Source organism: Rattus rattus, chromosome 7 (genome assembly GCF_011064425.1).
Source record: "Rattus rattus isolate New Zealand chromosome 7, Rrattus_CSIRO_v1, whole genome shotgun sequence".
NCBI lineage: Eukaryota > Metazoa > Chordata > Mammalia > Rodentia > Muridae > Rattus > Rattus rattus.
This window is the reverse complement of record NC_046160.1, coordinates 14,402,463-14,425,158: the sequence shown is the minus strand read 5'-3', so window position 1 is coordinate 14,425,158 and position 22,696 is coordinate 14,402,463. Positions and strand designations below refer to the sequence as shown.

The following is a 22,696-nucleotide window of genomic DNA, read 5'->3' as shown; positions in this document are numbered from 1 at the left end:
TGCCTCTGCCTCTTTGACTGTCTCTCTGCCTCTCTGACTGTCTCTCTGCCTCTCTGCCTGTCTCTCTGTATCTCTGCCTCTCTGCCTGTCTCTCTGCCTCTGCCTCTCTGTCTCTGCTCTCTGTCTCTCTGCCTCTCTGTCTCTCTCTGCCTCTCTGCCTCTCTGTCTCTCTGCCTCTGCCTCTCTGCCTCTCTGTCTCTCTGCCTCTCTGCCTCTCTGCTTCTCTGCCTCTCTGCCTCTGCCTCTCTGCCTCTCTGTCTCTCTGCCTCTGCCTCTCAGCCTCTGCCTCTCTGACTGTCTCTCTGCCTCTCTGCCTGTCTCTCTGTCTCTCTGCCCCTCTGCTTCTCTCTCTGTCTCTCTGCCTCTGCCTCTTTGAGTGTCTCTCTGCCTCTCTGACTGTCTCTCTGCATCTCTGACTGTCTCTCTGTCTCTCTGCCTCTGCAGCACTTGGATTAAAGGCATGCGCTACCATGTCTGGTTAAATCTGCTTTTCTGGATTTTTTTTTATTTAATAAGAATAATTTATTTGGTTCTAACTTGTCAATCTATTAAGTCTCCTTTCTTCCTAATTTGTTACAAACCTAAATCAAACAAAAAACTAGCAACAAAAAAGCCAGTTAAATCTGAGTTTTGTCATTGCCACAGCCAAATATCTAAATACAACGATACTGAATGAAGACGTTTGCCCAATTCTTCTACTGGCGTTTCCCCATCTGTCCACCGCTAAGATGCGACTGTGTCTGTGAAAGTGGAGTGAGAGCTTCTGTGGCACAGGCTAACCTCTCCTGAAATGACAGTGTATCGTGGGACCACTGCCTGAGGTTGCCCTGGTGCGCGTCTTTTCCCACCTGGTCTTCAATTGATTTATGGTCGGTCTCTTGAAGCCAGGAGCCCAGGAGGACACTGTCATCATAGTGGCAGAGGGAGCGAAGGAGGGAAGTAGTTGTGTTGGCCGAGTTGTCAGTCAGCGTGAACTCTGCCACCAGCTCCCTAAGAAGGGCATTGAAGGACCCTAAAGCACACAGCAGCAAAGCAGATTAAACAAGCTTCATGTCCGTAAAGGACAGCAATGTGTTTAACACGAGTGAACTTAGTTCCCATACCTTTGGAAAACATCCATACTATTTTTCCTTTTCCTTTCTCCTCTCACTCTCCCCTCCCCATCCTCTCTCATTCCTAAGAAGACGGGGTCTCACTGCACTGCCCAGCAGGCCTTCAATTTCCGAGCTCAAGTCATTACCTACTTCAGCCACACAAGCAACTGAGACTACAGGCACAGGCTATACCATGCCAATTCTAAAATTATATTAATCGTTTTAATACTGATTTCCCCCATAAACAGATGTGAGGAGCCTAGGGCTTCACAAATGTTAGGTAGATGCTCTCCCACAAGGCTAGATCTCCCAACTCTTCACTTTTTAGTTTAAGGACAGTATACCACCTAGGCTAGCCTTAAACTCATTCTGCAACCAAACAAGTCTGAAACTTGTGACCTTAGTGTCTCGGCCCAGCAAGTGGCTAAGATTACAGATCCATGCTACTAGGCCTGGCATGCGCTGGTTTTAATACACAATAACAGTATTTTCCCTTCTATTATGATATAATGTAGTTTGAGCACAAACTAAAAGTAATAGAAAAATGCAAACAGTGAACAGAGCATTTATTTTAACGATACTAAATGCTATATGACATCATTTGCTAATGATGCACGCAAACACTTAAACAGGACCCAGCAAAGTTCTTAGGCTTAGTTGTGTTAGAGAACAACTGATGGTTGATGTTATCACTTTGTGTATTTCATTTCTGCCAAGTAAATTCTTATTCTGTCTTCGTGGATACCTAAATAATTGTCAGTGTTACAATATGGAGTAATTGGGAACTCTGATTTAAATATGGACTCTAAAGGCCAAGTCAGTTGGGTTTGGTTTTTTTTTTTTTTTTGTTTTTTTTTTTTTTCGGAGCTGGGGACCGAACCCAGGGCCTTGAACCCAGGGCCTTGCGCTTGCTAGGCAAGCGCTCTACCACTGAGCTAAATCCCCAACCCGTCAGTTGGGTTTTTATCCAAATTATGGCATCAGTTACCAGCTCTAACACGTAGGTAAATGCTCTCTTTACCTGAGATTCTTGATCTATAGAACAGGTAGGATGTTTTACCTCTTAAGATGGGCTAGAGTCACAGCAACATCATAATATATGTAAAGAGCTTGGATGGGTGACAGAACGCAACGTACAAGTTAACAAATGTGAAAGCATTTATGTGAAGAGAAGTCAGATGGTGGCTGTTTCTCCCAAGGCAAGTTTGAGGAGGAGTCCCGGTGGCAACTCTAATACTACCAAGAACCCAAGAGGCGCACTGAAGAATCTTTATCAGGCATTGCACATTTTATTTACCTTCATAGGTTTTTGGAGGTAATAAAGCCAGGATATCATAAAGCCTTAAGCGGACCATTGCAGCACTAGCTTTCAGGTGGGCGCCATGGGCCTTAATTACAGATGGAATGCTGCAACATTGAAAGAAAAGTTGGGAACCGTTAGTTGTTAGAACAATCACTTTGCATTAACAGTTAACGAGGTCATTTAGGAACGCATTGATAAATCTCAAAGTACACTGACAGACTAATCCATTTTCAGTATGCTTTATGATCAATAATAATAAAGCTAGCAGAAACACTTCAGAATTCAATGTGTTCTAAACCACACCATTGACTTTTAAATTCACTTTACAAAATAAAGTTTAGATGCTTTTTATATGAATTGAGAAGTACAAAGACACTAAGTACATTTTTATTTAATATATAGAATAAGGTGTCTGTGAGTATCAGAGTCTGTCATTTAGTACACACATACATGTGGGTAGGCATGCTGGCCCATCTGAAATGCAAATAGTTTCGATTTGGAGGCAGAAACAGGATCCTCAGAGCAAGCTGGCTAGCAAGACTAACAGCACTGGGAGCTCTGGGTTCAAGTGAGAGTCCCTGCCAGAATATAAAGTAAAGACTGACTGAGGAGACACCCTCCATCAATTTCTCATCTCCACACATACGTAATGTGAACGTGCATACGTATACACACTCACCACAAACACCCAAATAAGATGTTAGCTTCCTGCAAACTGTGACTTACTGTGACATCATGGTCATGGCGCATTCAATAGGAGTCATCAATTTCCTAACCGCATCCTCAGTGAGCAGCTCAGGGCAGTGCGCAACAAAACTCCTCATGGCTAGAGAAAGTAGTTTGAAGGTTTAAAGAAATCTTTGTGAGCCTGAATAAACTTTAAACATTAGATAGTGGTAAAGACATCTACAGTTCTCAATTTCTATAAAATACACGGCTGTGAAGCCATGTCAATTAAAAGCCACAAATACAAAAAAAAAAAAAAAAAAAAAATCAGAAAAAGAGTGGAGAACAGAAAGGGAAGAGGAAGCCAGGTTAGGGAGATTTTGAAAAGGAGTTCAGATGACAACAAAGAATGCAGGTGTAAGGCAGGACAGGAGTGAGCGGATACTCCACAAATTAGAATTTCTTTCCTCAAACTTTAGCAAAATAGCTATGGCCAAGCATGCCTCGGCTGAGGAAACACAACGGCAGCCACCTGACCCTGAATTGTCCTCTCCGACTTGGGGAAGAAACAGTTTTTATGCCAGGTAAAACCAAAACACAGTTCAAGTCTGAGGACAGTCTAGTTCCCAAATAAAATAGAAGGTGGGCTTTTCCTGTAACTTGCTGACCACCAGACAAACCCCACTGTAACCACCTTTTCTGAAATGCTGATGTCTGAACAAGTCGTAACATTTGCACATTGCAAAATCATGCCCAAAGAAGTGATTTTCATAGTGCAAAGGGTTAACTCTGTCCAGCTGAGTTTCTGTTTGCATCGGATCTCTGGTAGATGAGGGCTGTAACCACTGAGAATAAAGGTGCATGGGTCCCAGCATTCACTAACCACTGTAATTGGACTTCCTGAGTCTTGGGTTAATTCTTACTACTTAATAGTAGCAAACTGGAGTTATTTATACAGTTTCTGTAATCTGAAGTCCACACATTTAACAACAGATAGTAAAATAAAAATTGAAAATGATTTTTTTCTATCATGCACATTTTAGTGACAAAAATATCACTAAGTAGTAGTATAAAAACATTGTGAGAGTGCAATGTTTTCAGTTCTTACCACATAGAGCTCCAGCGCGACCTTCCAGAGTTACCTGCCAGGTAAAAGAATCCCCTCGGGCCTTCTCAGCCTCCAGCTCCTTCAGGGAGCGAGGGAACACATTCCGCCACAGCAGCAGCATCTTGGGTAGGTGGTAACGGACAACCGATGGTCCTAGGCAGGGAAGTGAAGAGTAAGAAAATGCAATTACAACACATACAAGACACACATCACACAAGGTGGGGTCACGGGGCAGGACGATGCATGCCTGCTACTCCAGGACAGGGGATGTAGAGGCTCCATGACTCAGAGTCCAAGGCAAGCATCAACTACATAGGAGTCTGAGGTCAGCCAGGGATACCATGAGATCATGTTTCAAAAATGTAAATACACCAAAAAAGCAGAACAAGAAAGTCAGAGAGGAACAAGGCTCTAATACACGTTTCGACACTTCTATTTTTTACACTTTAAATTAGCTTTGGGTAAACCAAATGAGTGCTAAGAACAATAAGAGTTATTTTAAACTCTTGGTATTTTTAGGAGCCATGTATACAAGGTGCTTGTGTCCAAGACTCATCACAGCATTCAGGAAAGCCAAGTGCATAAGTGCCCCCCCAGAGCACCAACGGGACTGCAAACAGGGCTTTGCCACTATTGAAGCCGTGATTCCACTCAGGCAGTCAAGGTTTCTCCCCACGGCCACACTCCTTCTATAATTACAAGCTATTACGTATTCTTTTGGGAAATGTGAAATTTTTTTCTTTCTTTTTTTTTTTCTAGAGCTGAGGACCGAACCCAGGGCCTTGTGCTTGCTAGGCAAGCGCTCTACCACTGAGCTAAATCCCCAACCCCAAGGGAAATGTGAAATTTAATTTGAGAAAAGTTTGAACTAAAGACGTAATTACTGGAATGAGATATTTACTCCCAAATGATGGATAATCGATCAATCTGCTGTATAGTACAGCGGCAGCTAGCAGTCAGCCAGAACGCTTATACCTAAAGTCATGAGTGCCCCCAGAAGGAGCCAGCCAGCCTGAGTGCGCTGCAGGGACAGCCTGCTGTTCTGAGCGGCAGTTCGTAACAGATCTTCAGCAATGCTCACCACCATCTGCAAGACAAGTTTCAAACTGGATTTTAATTGAAAGACGCTGACGAATGTGCAATAATGAACCAGCCAGCTGGTATATGTTACTAAGAGTGAGGCTGTCCCTCCTGCTCTTGTTACCAGCCAAATACTACACTACTCTGCTTCGGGCATGGATGACACCGAGGAGACCCAGAGTGTGGTGCTTAGAATAATCACCGGAGTCACACTGCCCAACTCCATCTTAACTGCACTACAGAGTGACCTTCTAACAATGGCAATTCGACCTTTTGCCTTAGTTCCTGCCTTAGTAAAATAGGAGTGCCGACCTCTCTTTTGCCAGGATTAAGCATGTGCACAGGACTAAAAATGGTGCTGGCCTAGGTAACCACTTATTAGCTATAGTACTTACTGGCACTACCATCCTAAGTCACTAACTTCCTGAACTCCGATGACTCCTTAAGCTCCTCCTAGAGCACCTGGAGCCTAGACAGAGAGGATGTAGGAAGAACGAAGGCGAACACAGCATACGACTGGTTAAATGGTAAAAGCGTTTGAGGAGTGACACTCAGCAAAGACAAGTGGCTTTGAGTTTGAATTCGGGAAGGAGACTGACCCTGGGCATAGAAACAAACAGGATGAAATTTGATAGAGTGAATAAGAAATTTTACTGTAAGGAAGGCCAGAAAGCTAAAAACCAGGGGAGTTAATCTGAGCAGAAGAGGGGGAATTCAGAACGGAGAGGCAGAGCACACATTATGAGTTATAACTGTTTGTCAATCAGACAGAAGATTCTATTTTATTCTGAGTACCAGGTAGGCCCTTGTGACCACCAAACACATGTGGAATGCTGTGAGGAACATGGAGACAGAGCACTCCAAGGAGAAACAAACTAACGCAAAGCTGATAAAAGCCGCGGATCCTCAAGCAGCAGGTGGGCGGGAGCCTTACTTGCCAGAGAAGAGCAGAACTTAGAGCTGAAGCCCAGACAGCCAAGCGAGGCTGCAGACAGCATTTCCACACACACAGGAGTCCTAGAGAATAGGGGCGTTACACACTGCGGTGTGTGTGACAGGAGACATGGTAGCACACGCTGTATGTGTGTGTGTGTGTGTGTGTGTGTGTGTGTGTGTGTGTGTTATATATGTATGCTATATAATATATACACTAGAAGGAAAATAAGAGGAAAGAGTAATGAATTATTAAGAACAATTTAACTTCTAACTATTGTCAAATACAAAATATGACAATAAAATATTCCCTGCCACTTCTAGACACACTGATGTGGGGTTTTTTTCTTTTTAAAAACTGAAGGAACACAAGGCACAGGGCACCAACCTACAGCCCAGCACTCAGCAGGCGGGGAGAGGACACTGCTTGAACACTGGAGCTCAGGCCCACTGGGTGACATGGCAACGCTCAGATACACACTTAAGAAATGGAAATAAAAGATCTGAGTTTTAAATGATACAGAAACTGTAGCATGGTACTATACCCAGACCAAACCTATGTTCCCGGGAAGACTCACTGTACGGTGCAGTTAGGGTCTGTGCACTGTAGCTTATGTTTCCAGTTCTCACTGACTGCCTGGCTCAGCTCTGAAGACAGCAGCGCTCAGTGAGCAAGGCCGCCCGCCCGCCGCCTGCCTGCCCGCCCGCCTGCCCGCCTGCCCGCCTGCCCGCCCGCCCGCCCGCCTGCCCGCCCCACCTACCCAGACGTCTATCCTACCTTTCCTTTGGCGTGAGGAATGCCCAACGGACACTGATGCACGCCTCCCAACAAAGCAGCCATTGCAAAACTGTACCCACTAACAGCTTCTGGGGACGTCTTGAGGCTGTTGAGCCGCTCTGCACATCTATCCAGAAATGGTGTCAACTGGAAGGGCAAGGCCACCGCCACACAACGCAGACACCATGCAGCAGCCAGCCGAGCAGCCATGCTTGGGTGAAGGAGCACTGAGGTCACAATCTCCAAAAGTCCTAGGAAAAACCTCAAACATTACTCCTTATCAAACAAACACAATTCTGTATAATTTAATAATTAAAATACTAAGCCTCACACTTTCACAGTTCCCCAGCTTAGCCAAAAAGCACATATGTGGTTCATAATATAATATAATATAATATAATATAATATAATATAATAACATAATCAACACACTTCAATTGCACCATCAATATATAAAAGCTGAAGTTGGGAGCATTGGCTCACACCTATAATCTCAGCACATGGGAGGCAGAGGCCAACAGATTCCTGATTTTGAAGTGATCATCTACACATGAGTTCTATGCCAGTTAGGGTTATATAGATCCTCCTTCAAACAGTAAAAAAGTTATTATAAAATTAATTATATGAAAGTCTTCAATGAATTTTGGTCAATTAGAATCAATTCTCACAGCTGAACTTTCTTAAAACTTTTAGTATTTTATTCCCATCACTGTGAAGATTAACTTCAATAAAGCCCAAAGATCTCTAGTCAGGATCATGAGAGGACGCTGTACCTATGGATGCTTCCTGAATAAGAGGGGAGGCGGTGGCGTTCAGGCTCTGCACCAGGCTCCCGAGCTCCTGCAGGGCACAGACCATGACGTGCTGGCTGGCGGCGATGTCTGCGGCCCCAGACTTGTTCTCACTGCTTGTATCGTTCACTACTGCTTCTGAAAACACAGACCAGGCATCCGATGGGTGAAACGATGCAGTTACTGCTTAGTGGCAAATTAAATAACTCGGTACTGAACTGAGCTGGCTTTAAACTCTTGTGTGCACAGCACACGTGTGGAAGTCTCAGAGCTACTTGCTGGATTTAGTTCTCTCCTTCCATATTTGTTCTAGGGACTGAGCTCAGGTCATCAAGCTTAGTGGTACCTTTGACTGTTGAGTCACCAGCCCTGAACTGACATTAAAACACTGTTAAACAGAGTCACGACAATGCTAAGATGCATACTGTACATAATCTATATACATATTATATTATATATAACATATATATATTTATTATATGTATGGTGCTTCCAAGAATACAAACACAAAGAAACGGAAATCCATGATGTCTTATAGAAGCAGACTCAGAAACATGGATTTACCTCAGTGGTAAAGAATTTGACTTATACGCTTGAGGTCCTGGCTTCAATTCCCAACGCCACAGAAAATAAACACAAACAAACAAGCCAGTGACAAAAGCAGGCTTGGAGGTACAAGACTTGGGCTCTAATAGCAACTTTGTGTAAGCTCTGTGATGGGGTGTGCTACTCGACTGCTGTGTTGAGTTCCTTCCTCATCGGCCTAAAGGCAGCTGTGCTGAGTAGCCAGTCGACAATGATTTATAGAACGTAACTCATCCTGTTACAGAATGAGTCTACTAAGTAGCTGTCATTGTTAATTACTGTTATTACTACTCTTCAAGTGCCCCGTTAGACTGGAGTCACCCCTGTCACATTACTGACCAGGAAGTAGATGACGGCACAGGACAGGGAACTTAGAATTCATGAGGAAGCTCTCTCTGGTCCTACTTACTTTCATGTCTCTTCCCAAAACCTTTTAATAGCCACAAGAATTAAAATGTGCGGTAACTAAGTATGTCTTGACAAACTATTCCTAATTGAGAATACCTTATGGTCCATAAATCCCTGATATAATCATGATACTTAATTCAGTAATTAGGCTTTTAAGCTAATTTACAGCCATAAAACTAAGAATATTTCAATGACAATAAAATGTTCTCATTTTTTCATTCACTCTGAACTGATAATAAAGATACACAATACAAAATGATAGTCCTAGTTCATCCCTCTTTCCTTGTGGGCATTTCTGGGCTGGCGGGCCCATGAACTCCACTTGTGAGCTGTTGCAGCCAGCTTGCCAGTCCATGGCTGCCACAGCACTGCTGATTCTGGAGGACTGAAGCACTACACTCAGCCTGTGAGTCTTCCTGTGGGTCTTCCTCCAGATGTCAACATAGGGGAGATCACTACTTAGACACAGCTAAGGAAAAAGCTCATTAATTCAAACAGCCTTCATTAGTAATTCGCACTTATCTATCCCTATGCTTTTAAAAAGTTTAAGTAAGCTATTAAAACGGCAAAAATAATAACCAAACTGAAAACTTATTTTGTTCATATTATAAGACAATTAAATGATTTTATACTGATTATATCTAGTTATATCCTTATTTTTAAAGACCTCTTTTGAGCAATATAATTTGCCTCATTAAAAGCTAGCACCTGTTTCTAATAAGATAAACTAAACTGTCGTATACAATTTGTGCCTTGCCTTACTTTGGTCCCAAGAGCATTATGAGGTCTGCAAAGGCAGGAGCCTGTGTCACTCACTAAAACATTGTTATTGCTCTCGTAGCTCAGATATTAATACACAGAGAGTATGAAACCACCCCGTTCTGAAGAGGATTTCTTCCCAGGAGCTCCTTCAGTTGAGCGTAGAGTGTAAGTCTGAATTGCTGTGGCAGCGGACACAGCAATATAGATGCAGTCGTGCCTGCATAGTGGAAGAGCTGCGAGAGAGGATGCGGAGTGTTCCCAGCAGAGAGGGTTCACCTTCGATGTGGCGAACAAGCCAAATATCCTGATCTGAACATGACATGTTGTAATAAGCACTAAAATGTCACAGTAAATCCTCGAAAACAATTTACGGTCAAATAAAATTTTATCTAAAACATATTTCTTAAAATTATGAACTATTGACCTTTCACAACATGTCCTACAAGCGGTAATGGTTATCTGTAACTATCACTTTCTAAGTCTTCATATTAGGCCTATTAAACAAGAGAAAGAAAAGACAGGAAAAAACATATATTTACATAACAAGAGGCTTCAAGCAGGAAAATGTCAACAGCTTATCCCACAAAGATAAACATAGACCAGTGCATTCTGGGAGACTTAAATGTAGCACAGGCACTAGGAAAAACCCAACCCCAAACCTCACCAACTGCTGCTCATTCTTAAAGCTCTGTTTCAATACAATTATATGCTTATTTTAATCCTTTTTAAAGAAATCTCTCAATAAAGCCAACTATAAGGAGTTGGAACACCGGCTTAGGACAGGAACCCTGGCTGCTCTTGCTCTGGGTCTGTCCCAGCACACACGTGATGGTTTACAACCATTTGTGACTCAGAATCAGAGGGTTCTGAAGCCCCACTTCTGACCGCGGCAGGCACCAAGCATCCATATGATACACATGCGAATTTGCAGGCAAAACTCATAAAACAAAATAAATAAATGTGACTTAAAATTTATTTTTAAATTACTATGAAAAACAGTTTCTAAAGATACAAATCAATCAGAGCTGTTAGTACTTATTAAGAATAAGAATCCTAGCACTCACAAGCCTGGGAGTAAATTTACAAGTCTGAAGCCAGCCTGGGACACATAGTGAGACGCCCATCCCAAAACAGAAATGAAGGGAGAGAGAGGAAGGGAGAGAGGGGAAAGGGAGGGATGGAAGACAGAAAGGAAGGAAGGAGGAAAAGAAGGAAGAATGAATTAAACGTCTAGGGTCATCAGCACGCACTGCGAACTCAGGCCCACTCACCCACGGCTTTCATCTGCTTCCCGATGGCCTGGCAGATTTCCTTGGCAGCTGCTATCTGGGCTTTCTCACCCAGCAAACTGCCCACGGTGGCTCTCAGGATGAAGGAGACACATCGCCTTGAGTACACAGCGTCCACATGTGTTTGTGTTGCTCGAGGATGGGAAACCAGATCCAGTACGTGGGACAGGAACGTGGCAAAGCTACGCTCCAGCCACTGGCCACCCAGAGTCGTCACGAAGACAACATAGGCCTATGAAAACGTTAGGACACAGCCTTAGGTACCGCTGCGTAGACAGAAAGCAGCGCAGAGAACGACGGCGAAGCAGAGGCAGCAAACTCAAGTTAGACTTGAGATTAAACGCAGAGGCAATTCCATCTTTTCACTTCTGCCAAAGGAATCACTGGTAGAGTCTTTGGAACAATTCTTTTTGCTTGGTTGTTTTTGTTCATTTGCAATCAGGGTCTCATGGAGCCCTAGCTGGTCTGGAACTCACTATGTAGACCAGGCTTGAACTCACAAAGAACTGCCTGTCTCTCCTAGGATTAAAGGCATGCGCTATCATGCCTGGCTTGAATACAACAATTACTGAAGAGACCAGGCATTGTACTGTATGCCTGTAATCTCAGCATTCGGGGGATCACCTCAGTCCAAGGCCAGCCTGGGCAAGAGTGAGAGACTGTATCTAACAGTCAAAGCCAAAAACATAAGAGTCAAGAAAAAGTGAGCCAGGAACAGCAGAGGGAACGTGCTAAGGTGGGCAGGATGAGACAGTGACGAGCTAGGGAAGAGAAGTTACCATTCCAAACAGACACATGAGCTGCACTGCTCCTGGAGAGTTCCCTGAGATACACAGATGGCTTCCGCTTTACGTTTGTGTCAGGGACAAGACCACTTCATGTGACTGACTAAGACCATGAGCCATGCAAACTTACTAGATGCTATCAGATCTGAAAACATTAGTCATTGCTTGGAAATTATAATTCCAAGTCACATTTAATCTTATAATTCATTACAGATTAGCCACTGACAAATCCAATTAAAGTATAAATCAATAAATCACAAGGAATATGGAGACTATTACAATCTAAATGCCTAAACTACTAATGCCTAAATATAGTTCTAAACAAAGCCGGCTTACTTTATTATTTTTAAAGGACTATACTGTTCTAGTTTCACTTTTATTATTTCGTGTATATAGTTTTGAGACAAAGTCCCCACAGTGGAGCGTAGGCCGGCCTTGAATTGAGGATCCTCCTGTCTCAGCCTGTGTCTGCACTATCATGTTAGGCAAAGCTTACTTTATAACTTATTTCTTGTGAAATGAAATTTGAGGATTTTTTTATATACATATAGTAGAAATAGACATTACACATCAAGAACTTACCTCTCAGACCAGGGCTACAGCTCAATGGTAGGTATTTACTTCCCTTATGTGTATAAGGCCCTAAAATCAATTCACAGTACCCCCCCACCTCAAAAGAGACAGAAAAGACAAAAGGAGAATCTACCTTTACTTTTAAGTATGCAATGAGATTGGCATCTGGATTTAATCCACTGATTGGTTAAAATGTTTCAAAGAAAGCAGACTGTTAAAATGTCCTCATATGCTAGTATGACAGACTTCCATGCAATGGTCCAGACAGAGCCAGCCCACACGTGTGTTTACAAACCTGTGTCACTCCAACTCTCACTTCCCGATTAACAGACCCTCCAACTTTCAACATTTCTCCACCACTCTTTAGGAAACCTGACCCTCCACGCAGAAATCCCGTGGCCATGAGTTCTAAGACTTCATCAAACGTTGCTCGCTTCACGTTCTGACGCATGACTTTAAGGAAAGAAAGAGCAAATGAGTGTCTGCAGCACAATGACTCATCTTTCCAGTATTCTAGCTTAAATTTCCTAGTAATGATTCTAAGCGCATTATTATAAGGAAAAGGTTAGTGTCTTATCAGCAAAACCTTGAATCCATTTTGGAAGCAAAGAAAGCTAGATGGAAGGAGCTCTGAAGAAACAAGTCAATGCATCGATGTGACCGTGAACGATGGGGCTACATCTGTGGGGCGGTAAGAACACCAGCCACCACTGCAGACAGGCGGACAGTCCTTACCCCAGTGACGACACAAAGAACCTTTCCTTTTCTTTTTTCTAAAGATTTCATTTAAAATTTTATGTATGTTTGAGTGCATATATGTCCTATGTGCAGGTACCTATAGACCTCTATGGAAGAGGGCATCAGATCCCCTGGAACTAGAGTTACAGGTGGTTGTGAGTCGCCCAATATATGTGCTGGGGGAAGAAGTCAGGTCCTTGGGGAGAGCAGCGAGTACTTGTAACCACTGAGCTATCCTGTCAGCCCCCCTGCGCAGTAGTTCCCAGTGTGTTAAACTCCAAGTATCTGGTTGCAGATGACAAAATCTTTTCACATACAGAGCAAAGATGATCCTTATAAAAACTCTGTGGAGAGGCAAAGCTTGTGTCTATGTATACAGGACGTAGGACGAATGCTTGGGTTTTAGTTCCATATCTACACAATAGAACACTTTTTTAGAACACACGCTACTTAATTTCTGTAAGTCTCAATATAAATTAAAAAATAAAAATTTTATGAGTGAGAAAATTCCTCATTTATAAAGTGATAATAACGATGATTCTTAAAATTCTTGGGGCTTTTTTGACAGTCAAATAAATTATACAGTTGAGTTTTTATACAGAACATAAAAACGTTACCTCACAGGTATCATATAATGAAAAGCATCTCTAGAGGTGTAAAGCCGAATCTCAAACAGCTAATAACTGTGAGGTCTGGGACATAAACCTATCGCATCTAATTGTTGTGGGGTTGGGGTAAGGTGAGAACAACAGTGGAGCTACAGTTACTCAGAAGCCACTACGTCATGTGTTCCCCCTGTTACATGTACTGGCCACAACCGGTCTGTGGAACCGTGCAGCTAGTGCTGCTCCTGACACTGACTGGTAATGTTCACGTTAAACTGAGGTCGGCACTGAGGATACACAGAGATCTAATACCAGACACGGAGAGAAAGCAGCACATAAGACGCCAGACTCCTGTGCTTCAAACATTATACAAACCATTTCATAGATATGCCAAAAATACGCTCAGGGTTAACGTGTACACCTTTATCACAAAAAGTGTACCAGGGAGTGTCGTTTAGGTTCTTCTGTTTGATGAAAAGGGTAGGTAATGATTTAAATCCCTTTAAAGCGGCCTCCATGAGTAATAACTACTTTAGAAGAAAGCATTTTCCAACCTTCGATACCTACAAGAGTCGAGCGCAGGGTCAGCCAACAACGATACCTGCTGCCTGCTTTGGCATCAGTGCTGTAGCCATGACTGTGCCTAGGAGTTTGGACACTGCGACTCGCACCCCATAATTTGAGTTTTCCAGAGCCTTGAAGCAGAGGGTGGCTATATTTTCTAGTTCAGCAGTCCACATGAAAACAGCTTCATTCTGTAGTTCCAGAAGGCACTAGGATTAAAAACCAGGCAAAAGTAAATTACAGTCAGGCCTTCTATTCCACAGTGGAGTAACAAACACGACCAAACTAATGCTCGCTCCTAAAAAGCCCAAAGAACTGGGCAAACATATGAACGGTTTTCAGAACTGCATGCCAGGCAATGGGAGGAAGGACACTGTTCCATAAGGAAAAAGAAAACCTGAAAAAAGCAGCAAACACGGAAATGAGCATGGAGAGAGAAGCGGTGATCCGACAAACAGAAACACAGTCTTGGGGATTTGCTGTTTGCCCCTCCCCCATGCAGTATTGGGAACTGAAGCACTACCACTAAGTCCAGTAAAACTGAAAAAAAAACCCAAAAAAAGAAACAAAACCAAAGCCACCAACTAATCTGATTAATATCCAATTGTTTAAGAAAACGAAAAAGACATAAATTACTAAAATTAGGAAAGAGAGATAAAATGACTATACATTTACAATTCACTCAGTAGTAAATTCATTAAATATTTCAAAATTAGAATTTGTAGCTTAAAATCTTAAATCCTCATAAAAAATTATGAGAAGAAAACCATGGGGCTAGATGGTTAAGTGGTAAAAAGCGCTTAATGTTTGTATAAGAGGACCCAGGTACAATTACCAGCACCCACACGGTGGGTGACAACCACCTGTAATTCCAGCTCCAGGAAATTTCTGTTCTTTCACATATGAAATAAAAATAAATACATATTTTTAAAAATATAAAAAACTGAATAGTAATATCCCTCATGGATAAAGATACAAAAATACTACACAAACATTTAGCAATTCTAATACAACATATCTAAAAAGGATAACACTCCTAGGAATAGGGAAGCTGAGGCATGAAGGTTTCAAGTTGAAGGCCAGGCTGGAATTACACAGTACAGCATTTAATAAACACCAACAACAGAAATAACACGAGAACCAGGGTCAGCAATCCACACCTGTTCTCACAGCTCTTGGGAGGCTGAGGCAGAAAGACTGCCCATCTGAGGACAATATAAGCTACAACACAGTAAAACCTGTCTTAGGAAAAAAGTTCTGGGCTGGAGAGATGGCTCAGTAGTTAAAAACACTGACTGCTCTTCAGGAGGTCCTGGGTTCAAGTCCCAGCAACCGCATGCTGGCTCACAACCATCTGTAATGGGATCTGATGCCCTCTTCTGGTGTGTCTGAAGACAGCTACAGTGTACTTATATATAGTAAATAGATCTTTTTAAAAAATTTATTAAAAGAAAAAAGTTTTGACAAATATCCAGGATATAGTCCTGATAAAACATCTTGGCAAACAATATACGCAGGTGCAGCAGTTTGGCTGAGAATGTGCTCCCTGGGCTCAGGCATTTGTCTGACTTGGTCCCTAACTGGTAGCTGTTTGGGGAGGTTTAGGAGGCGTGACCTTGTATGAGGAGGAAGCCATCGGAGGTGGGCTGAATGGTTTAAAGACTGCACCATTTAGAATCTGCTTTCTCTCCTTCTGTTTGCAGTTTAAGATGTGAGCTCTCAGCTTACTGCTCCGGCCACCATGACGGCTGCAGCCACGCTCCTATCCCCTGGAATGCTGGGTCACCATGACGGCTGCGGCCGCGCTCCTACCCTCTGGAATGCTAGGTCTCAAGCAGGCCCTTCTTTCTTTAAGTTGCCTTAGGCATGGGGTTTGTCACAGCAACAGAAAAGTAATGGAGACAGGAGGGTATTTTCCAAACATGATAAAGGGCGTCTAGAATTAACAATGGCCAACAGGCCACGTAATTATGAGAGCAGAATGCCTTTCTGTCTGAGATCAGGAACAAGACGCAGATCTGCTCTCAGGGTTTCCATTCAACACGATGCTGAACGCTCTCAGTGCAGTAAGACAAGAACAGTGATGCAATCTCCAGTACTGTCATGGTTTGAACGGGAAATGTCTCCCACAGACTCATGTGTCTAACTGTTGGTCCCCAGGAGGTAACACTGTTTTGGGAGGCTGTGGAACCTTAAGGAAGTGTTGCTTACTTAATGGAAGTGGGTCACTGTGTTTGGGGTGGGGGAGTACCTGAGTACAGCCTAGCACTGTTTTCTGTCTTCCTGTGTTCCCTGGATACCACCTCGTATTCCCCAACCCCCCATGATAGACTGTATTCTCAAATCACAAGGCAGAAACAAAACAGAACAAAACAAAACACCCTCTCTTAAGTCAGCTCACAGGTTTTTGAGAAAATATTTGTAAATTAATGTTTTGTGTAATGAAAATATAAACAGTTTATGAAACACTCTCAAAACTCAGTAATAGAGAAATTCAAAGTGATTGGTAGTATTTATATACACTTTCTTAAAACAAAATATGGATGATAAACACCTGAAAATATGCTCATCATTAGTCACTGGAGAATACAGGTCAAAATCATGAGATGATCAATCCCACTTATCAGTCAAACAAAAGCTGTGGTTAGCACATACTGAAGGAGTAAAGCAACAGCAATCTCCTACAGCAGCAAAAGCAAAGGGCAAAAAACTAGAGCCATAAAAGTACTTAGAAAACAGGCAGTTTCTTAAAAAGGTAAACATCGATCTTAGCCATTCCAAACAAAACACACTGACCCCAAGAACACCAGGTCCACAAAACAAAACAAAACCAAAAACTGCACACCAATATCCACAGAAGCTGTGTGGGTAATAGCCAAAGCTAGGTAAAGGAAGAAGAAAGGTGGAACTAGATAAACATCCATTCATCAAGCAGCACAAAATAACAGAAACTGAAACATGAACATGAATCTCAAAATAAGCATCCCTCTATATAATTCTAGAAAATGCGACATATAAAAACAAACCAAAAATGCTCATAATTTAAGAAAACTTAGCTGTTTAAGAGCAAGTGCCATTGGGACAACACTGTACACTGGCTGCGTACTGACCTTGGCCACTGCACATCGGACAGCCATCGACCTGTCGGTGAGGAGGGATCGAGCGTTCTTGTAAATGTCGCGATGAGAGGAAGCTGCTGCGCCGCCCAATCCAGTCAACACTTTCCGCAGACTCATTAAGATCTCACTCCGCCCTTGAGACTGCACGTGACCATGAAGCAAAGCAAAGAACCACAGTCAAGCCAACGCCATGCTTCATAAGAACATACAGAGACACGACAATTCTCCAGCCCGGCTGGTTTATCTCTAAATTGAGACATCACGGAGAAGCACTGAATCAAGAATTCTACAAAGTATCTAGAATGTTAAGGACAATTACTAATATCATCCAAGAAGTTAGTTCTCCTGAACAGAGAAATGAGATTGCACGCCGGGGGCATGGTTCAGTGAAAGAACGTGTGCTACACCCTACATTTAGTTCCAAGCACCCTCCAAGAATTAAATCTGAGTCTTGAGCTTACTCTACGTACCACTCACCTGAGGTTGACAAGGAATCTATACTGAAACTGACAGGACAAAAGAAAACGATTTCATTTGATGTCATTGTCAATGTTGAACTCTGTTATCTTCAGAAATAAATGTTAGGTCTTAAAGCCTGTTACTTGTGACTCTGACTGCAAACAAAGTAGTTGCAGAGGAAGCCGTATAAAGACGAAGGTGCACTGGGGTGGCTGGTCTACCGCCTGGGAAGGCCAGCATTCTGACAGCAACCAAACGGGAAAAAGAAGAGGCTGCACGGAGACATGACCCCATGACACTTAATCTGTAGGTGTAGAACTGAGCTAGAAGCCTCGGTTCTCCTACGCTGCAGTGTGCAGCAATGCGTTAAGGCAGACGTGTGAAACTGATACATTAGATAAGACCAACAGAAAAACAGAGTTCTGTAAAAACTAACAGGTAAACCTACTCGTTTAAAATACGGTGGTACCCCCCTCCCAAAATTAAGGAGATGTGATCATCTGAAATTACTTTCCTAAGCACCATGAGCATCGTAGCAACAAAGCAAGGATCATGGCGACAGAACAAAGCACAGTCACCATGTACGACGGGCAAGGCATTAAACTCTTGCTGCAAACTCACCTCTGCGCTTTTCAGAGATTTCAACAGATTGTTCACTGTCTCTGGAAATGCACTGCCCAGCATCCTTCCCATCTTCTCGTAGAATGCTCCAACACAAGCCACTGCTGCCCTGGAGAAAACGGTCTCGCTGCTTACCAATACAATCTCTGGGCTGGCCTGATGGCTCAGTGGATACAGGTCTATTTCCAGGATCAGTGGAGTGGACAGAACCAACTCCCACAAGTTGTCCTCATATACACAATGTAAAACACACACACACACATACACACGCACTAATAAAAGTACAAAAAATTTAAATACAGTTCATTATACTTTTCTGCTTTTTAAAAAATAATTTGTAATTCTCTACAGCATTTTAGGGCCAACTTAAGCTAGTTGTCATTAAACTTGTAGCGAAATGGTCTCTGCCTCAGCTACTCAAGTTTGCCCGTCTAGTGTGTGAGCAGTTAAATGAGCAGGCCGGTCTGGACTCTGAAATCACTTCACCTCTTCAGCTGGCTGGATAGTAAAGTGAACTGGACTTCACCCATTCCGGCCCCCTTCCCTCAATAACTCTTCTCTTTCCCTCTGGGGCAAGAACGTGACTTCCATATGAATCGATCAAAAGACTCCTGACACCACAGCTCGCACCGTACCAATTCTCCTGGCTGTCTCCTTAGTCTCAGTGGTGACAGGTGTGAGGGAGTTCAGCCCCTCCTCAGACCTCGGCAGAACTTCCGGCCAGTACTGTAGCTCAGGTCCCACCACCTGGGTGGGGGCTTCATGATATGGAAAACAGGCAAAAGGGAACACCAGATTCCTGTAATCGTGTACGTACAATTTTGTTGGTAAGTAGGCCGCAGTGTCATCCTTACTTCTGATAATGTCGTTACATTTATCCAGTGTCTGGAAAACTGTGTAAGTATCTCCAATGCTATAAAGGGCTGCGAGGTTTTTAGCTAACAGTTTTCGAGTAGGTGGTCCAGGCGAGCTGCTTATTAGTCCAGTTAATTGTTCAACAAGCTTTTTCTGTTTTTCTTTTACATCTGTCTGTTATTTAAAAAAAGAAAAAGACCAGCATTTTTCCTTTGCTACCCTTATTACTTTCTATTCAAAAAATATTTAATGCATATAGTGCTCTAATAATTAAAATCGACTATAGATTTTAATTAGGCATAACTCACAAATGAAACCTTTTATGAAAATAAAACTCCAGTAAGAAATGTTCCGGTCTTTCCTATATTAAATCCTCATTCCTCTTCAATGTCCAGGTCAGATTTCAACAAAAATGATTACTGTATGAGCCAGTTTCTGACCACCTTAGGAAGTTAAATCACTACTAGATGCATAGATGACTGATTTCTAAGTCTCCCTTGAAAAGAAGATGTGGTTGTCCATAAAGTTATGGGTTAGCAATCAGAGTTATGGTTAGAAATCAGAGAAATTTTGGAGAGATATAAGCAACAGAACACAACTCCAAGATTTACACATAATCAATATCTAGTCAATATCACCCATTACTTAAGAAATATGATGCAGTTCCTACATGCCATGTACTAATCTAGGCCCTGGGAGCAACAGTGCACAAAATAGACGGGGTCCTTATCCTCGTGAAACTTACATTTTGTGTGTGGGGGGCAGAATGTAAATAAGTGAATGGTCTGAGAAAATGTCCCTCTACGGTGAAATGGTGAGCTACGCAGCTAACTAAAAGAATATCCCGGGAGTACAAAGGCTTTGCAGATGAAGCATGACTCCCACGAGGACGGCAAGGTTAGGTTAGCTGGATGGAGTAAGAAAAACGGTCAAAGACGAAGTCGTAAGAAAACAGATGACGGTACCGATACACTGAAGAACAGGAAATTTATGCCGAGTGACTGTTTTAAGCACAGAAGGATTGTACTCTAAATATTTTGCCCAATTCATTTTGACTGTTAAAACTGTGTATGCTGTGTGTGTGTGTGTGTGTGTGTGTGTGTGTGTGTGTGTGTGTGTGTGTGTGTGTGTGTGTAGTAGTAGAAGCATGGTGAGCAATTAGAAAGCTGCTACAATAACCCAGATGAGAGACACTGGCAAGGCAGATGATGGGAAATACATGAATTCTAGGTATACTCATGGGTAACTCTCTTAACAGTCGCTAATCAACATGACATAAGGCATAAGAAGGGAAGGATGACTTTAGGGGGTTGGCAAAGGACAGGTTTGAAATCAATAAATTTGTTCAAATGTGTCAACTCAGAGATGTTTGTGTATGAGTGGAAGAGAAGGAGGGTAGAGTGAGTGAGAGGGAGAAGAGGAGGGGGGGAGAGAGAGAGAGAGAGAGAGAGAGAGAGAATGAATAAGAATGAATGACTGAATGCCTTGAATTCACCCTGTAGCTGAGAATGACGGGCCATCTCCGTCTGCCTCCACTTCCCAGGGCTGGGATTACTACTATGGCCACCACACACACACTTGCTTTATGTGGCACCTGGAACAAACCCAGAGCTTTCTGTATGTTAGAGGCAAGTATTCTAGTAACTGGGCTCCACACCAGCCCAGGAGGTGTCTTTTCAAGGCTGGGTGTGTAAAGTGGCGGCAGGAATCACAGGAGTACCACTGAAAGGTTAGACTGACAACTCTCACGACAAACCCGGTGAGAGTTAAGTATCTAACATGGAGGATAAGCTACGTGAAAAGGCAGAAAGGAGCCAAAGAAAACACACCCTGACCATTGCTGTGGGCAGTTTGAGTTATGTGCCAGCTCGAAAGAGACCTTTCATTGGACATGCCCAGTTACAGAGGATTTAAGAGACAAAAAAAAATTTTTTTTACTTAAAGGTTACTAGGGTATCCATGTCTTTCTATTCCTGCCTTTCTAGCGATTAATGTGAGTTTAACAGGCAGCAACAACAGCATATAGCACAAGTCTACAACGGCCACGACAAAAGGAAGAGAACCTGGATGAAACCTGAAAGCCAAGAACTCCCAAAGGGGAGCCTAAAATTGATTCTCAGTCTTTCAGACGAGAAATAAATAAATAGAAATAAAAAGAACTACTAGTTGACCATCCAAGAGGCTGTACTGGAGTACACCCACCATACCCAGCATTTCAGCACTCGGGCAGCTAATTTGGGAAGACAGCTGGATGTCTGAAGCCAGTCTCAGATACACAGCAGGTCCCGAGCCAACCAGGAAAACTAATAAAACCCTGACAGACCAAGTAAAATTGAAACTAACAAAGGAACAAAACCTTCTAACCCCCTTTCCTCCATTCCAGAAGAAAGCTAGAGGCTTGCTTTCTGAAAAAGAATGAGACAGGGTATCTTTGGACAAGAAGGGTTGGGCACAACTGTGGACTGAAGTCACTGTACTAAAACAGGAATGAAGTGAATGTTTACATAATGAATGGTGAAGTCTTTAGGCTTCCAATCCCGATTCTTCAATCCCAGACAATAAACTACATTCCCTTCAGGCAACAGAGTAGAAAGGCCTCTTCTAGGGAACAATTAGTCTAGAGAAAAACACTACGATAAGAAGGTCAGGACTAGCCTGTTGTGAGGTTCAGTGTGTAAAATTCACCTTTTCCAAAAACCTTTTAGGATTCACTCCTACACTTTCTCACTTGAAGAAAGCATCTAATGTTAACGAAAAAAAAAAAGTCTTAAAGCACAAAACAAGTTTGAATCCAAGTGTCTCTGTAGGAAGTAAAAGACAAAGTAAAAATCTCTTATCACAGAGACCTTTCCAGGCACTGATTATAAGTGACACCAGCCACGGTGATGTTTTAATCCGGTTACGTTTGCACTGCCTAGACAGATATAAAGCATGAAACAAGCAGGATTTAGACAGGGCTTCGGTTTTACTGCTGACTAAGAAAAGGATAAACCAACAATTCCCTTAGTATAACATCCTCCAATTCCTGAGGCGAATGACTCAAAACATCTTCGAAACACAATGTCTTCAATTTTCTTTATATTAACCTCATGGCAGGGGGACAATACTTACCTTGTTAGCAGCAACTAGGACTTTATCAAGAAACCTTAACCATTCGAAGATAAACACTGGTCTCTTTGCTTCCGTGATCTGAGCCAACGCTTCTTCATTTAGCAATAAACTGTGAGCTAACTCCATTATTGATGTTCTTACTTCACACCTTAAATGAACAGATTAATTTTTTTTAAAAAAAGTAAAATATACATGTAAGAAATTTTTTTATTTATGTGAAGGAGTGTTTTGCCCACATGTATGTATATGCACCACATGTGTGCCTAGTGCCCACAGAGGTCAAAACAGGGTGTTGGCTTCCCCTGGAACTGGAGTTACAGATGGTTGTGAGTCGTCATGTGTGCACTGGAAACCGAACGCAAGTCCTTGTCAAAAGCAACAAGTATTCTTAATCACTGAGCCATCTCTCCAGCCCTTGCACGTAAGGAGTTTTTAATATTAAATGTCAAGTTTCATAAATGCAACCACT

General features: G+C 42.6%; 1 protein-coding gene across 1 annotated transcript in view; it reads right to left on the bottom strand.

The window, feature by feature from the left end:
- Nucleotides 1-22,696, bottom strand: part of Heatr5b (HEAT repeat containing 5B) — an 81,377-nt gene that overhangs the window by 57,960 nt on the left and 721 nt on the right. The window contains exons 2-15 of the mRNA XM_032908893.1: nucleotides 22,228-22,375; nucleotides 19,079-19,290; nucleotides 18,262-18,370; nucleotides 17,173-17,322; nucleotides 14,100-14,271; nucleotides 12,451-12,608; nucleotides 10,780-11,029; nucleotides 7,736-7,891; nucleotides 6,963-7,213; nucleotides 5,147-5,258; nucleotides 4,172-4,324; nucleotides 3,124-3,223; nucleotides 2,392-2,501; nucleotides 849-1,012 (exon numbers count right to left, since the gene is read on the bottom strand). Coding sequence (XP_032764784.1) covers nucleotides 849-1,012; nucleotides 2,392-2,501; nucleotides 3,124-3,223; nucleotides 4,172-4,324; nucleotides 5,147-5,258; nucleotides 6,963-7,213; nucleotides 7,736-7,891; nucleotides 10,780-11,029; nucleotides 12,451-12,608; nucleotides 14,100-14,271; nucleotides 17,173-17,322; nucleotides 18,262-18,370; nucleotides 19,079-19,290; nucleotides 22,228-22,353 — 2,223 coding nt within the window. The 5' untranslated portion in view covers nucleotides 22,354-22,375. The remainder of the gene's footprint in view (nucleotides 1-848; nucleotides 1,013-2,391; nucleotides 2,502-3,123; nucleotides 3,224-4,171; nucleotides 4,325-5,146; nucleotides 5,259-6,962; nucleotides 7,214-7,735; nucleotides 7,892-10,779; nucleotides 11,030-12,450; nucleotides 12,609-14,099; nucleotides 14,272-17,172; nucleotides 17,323-18,261; nucleotides 18,371-19,078; nucleotides 19,291-22,227; nucleotides 22,376-22,696) is intronic.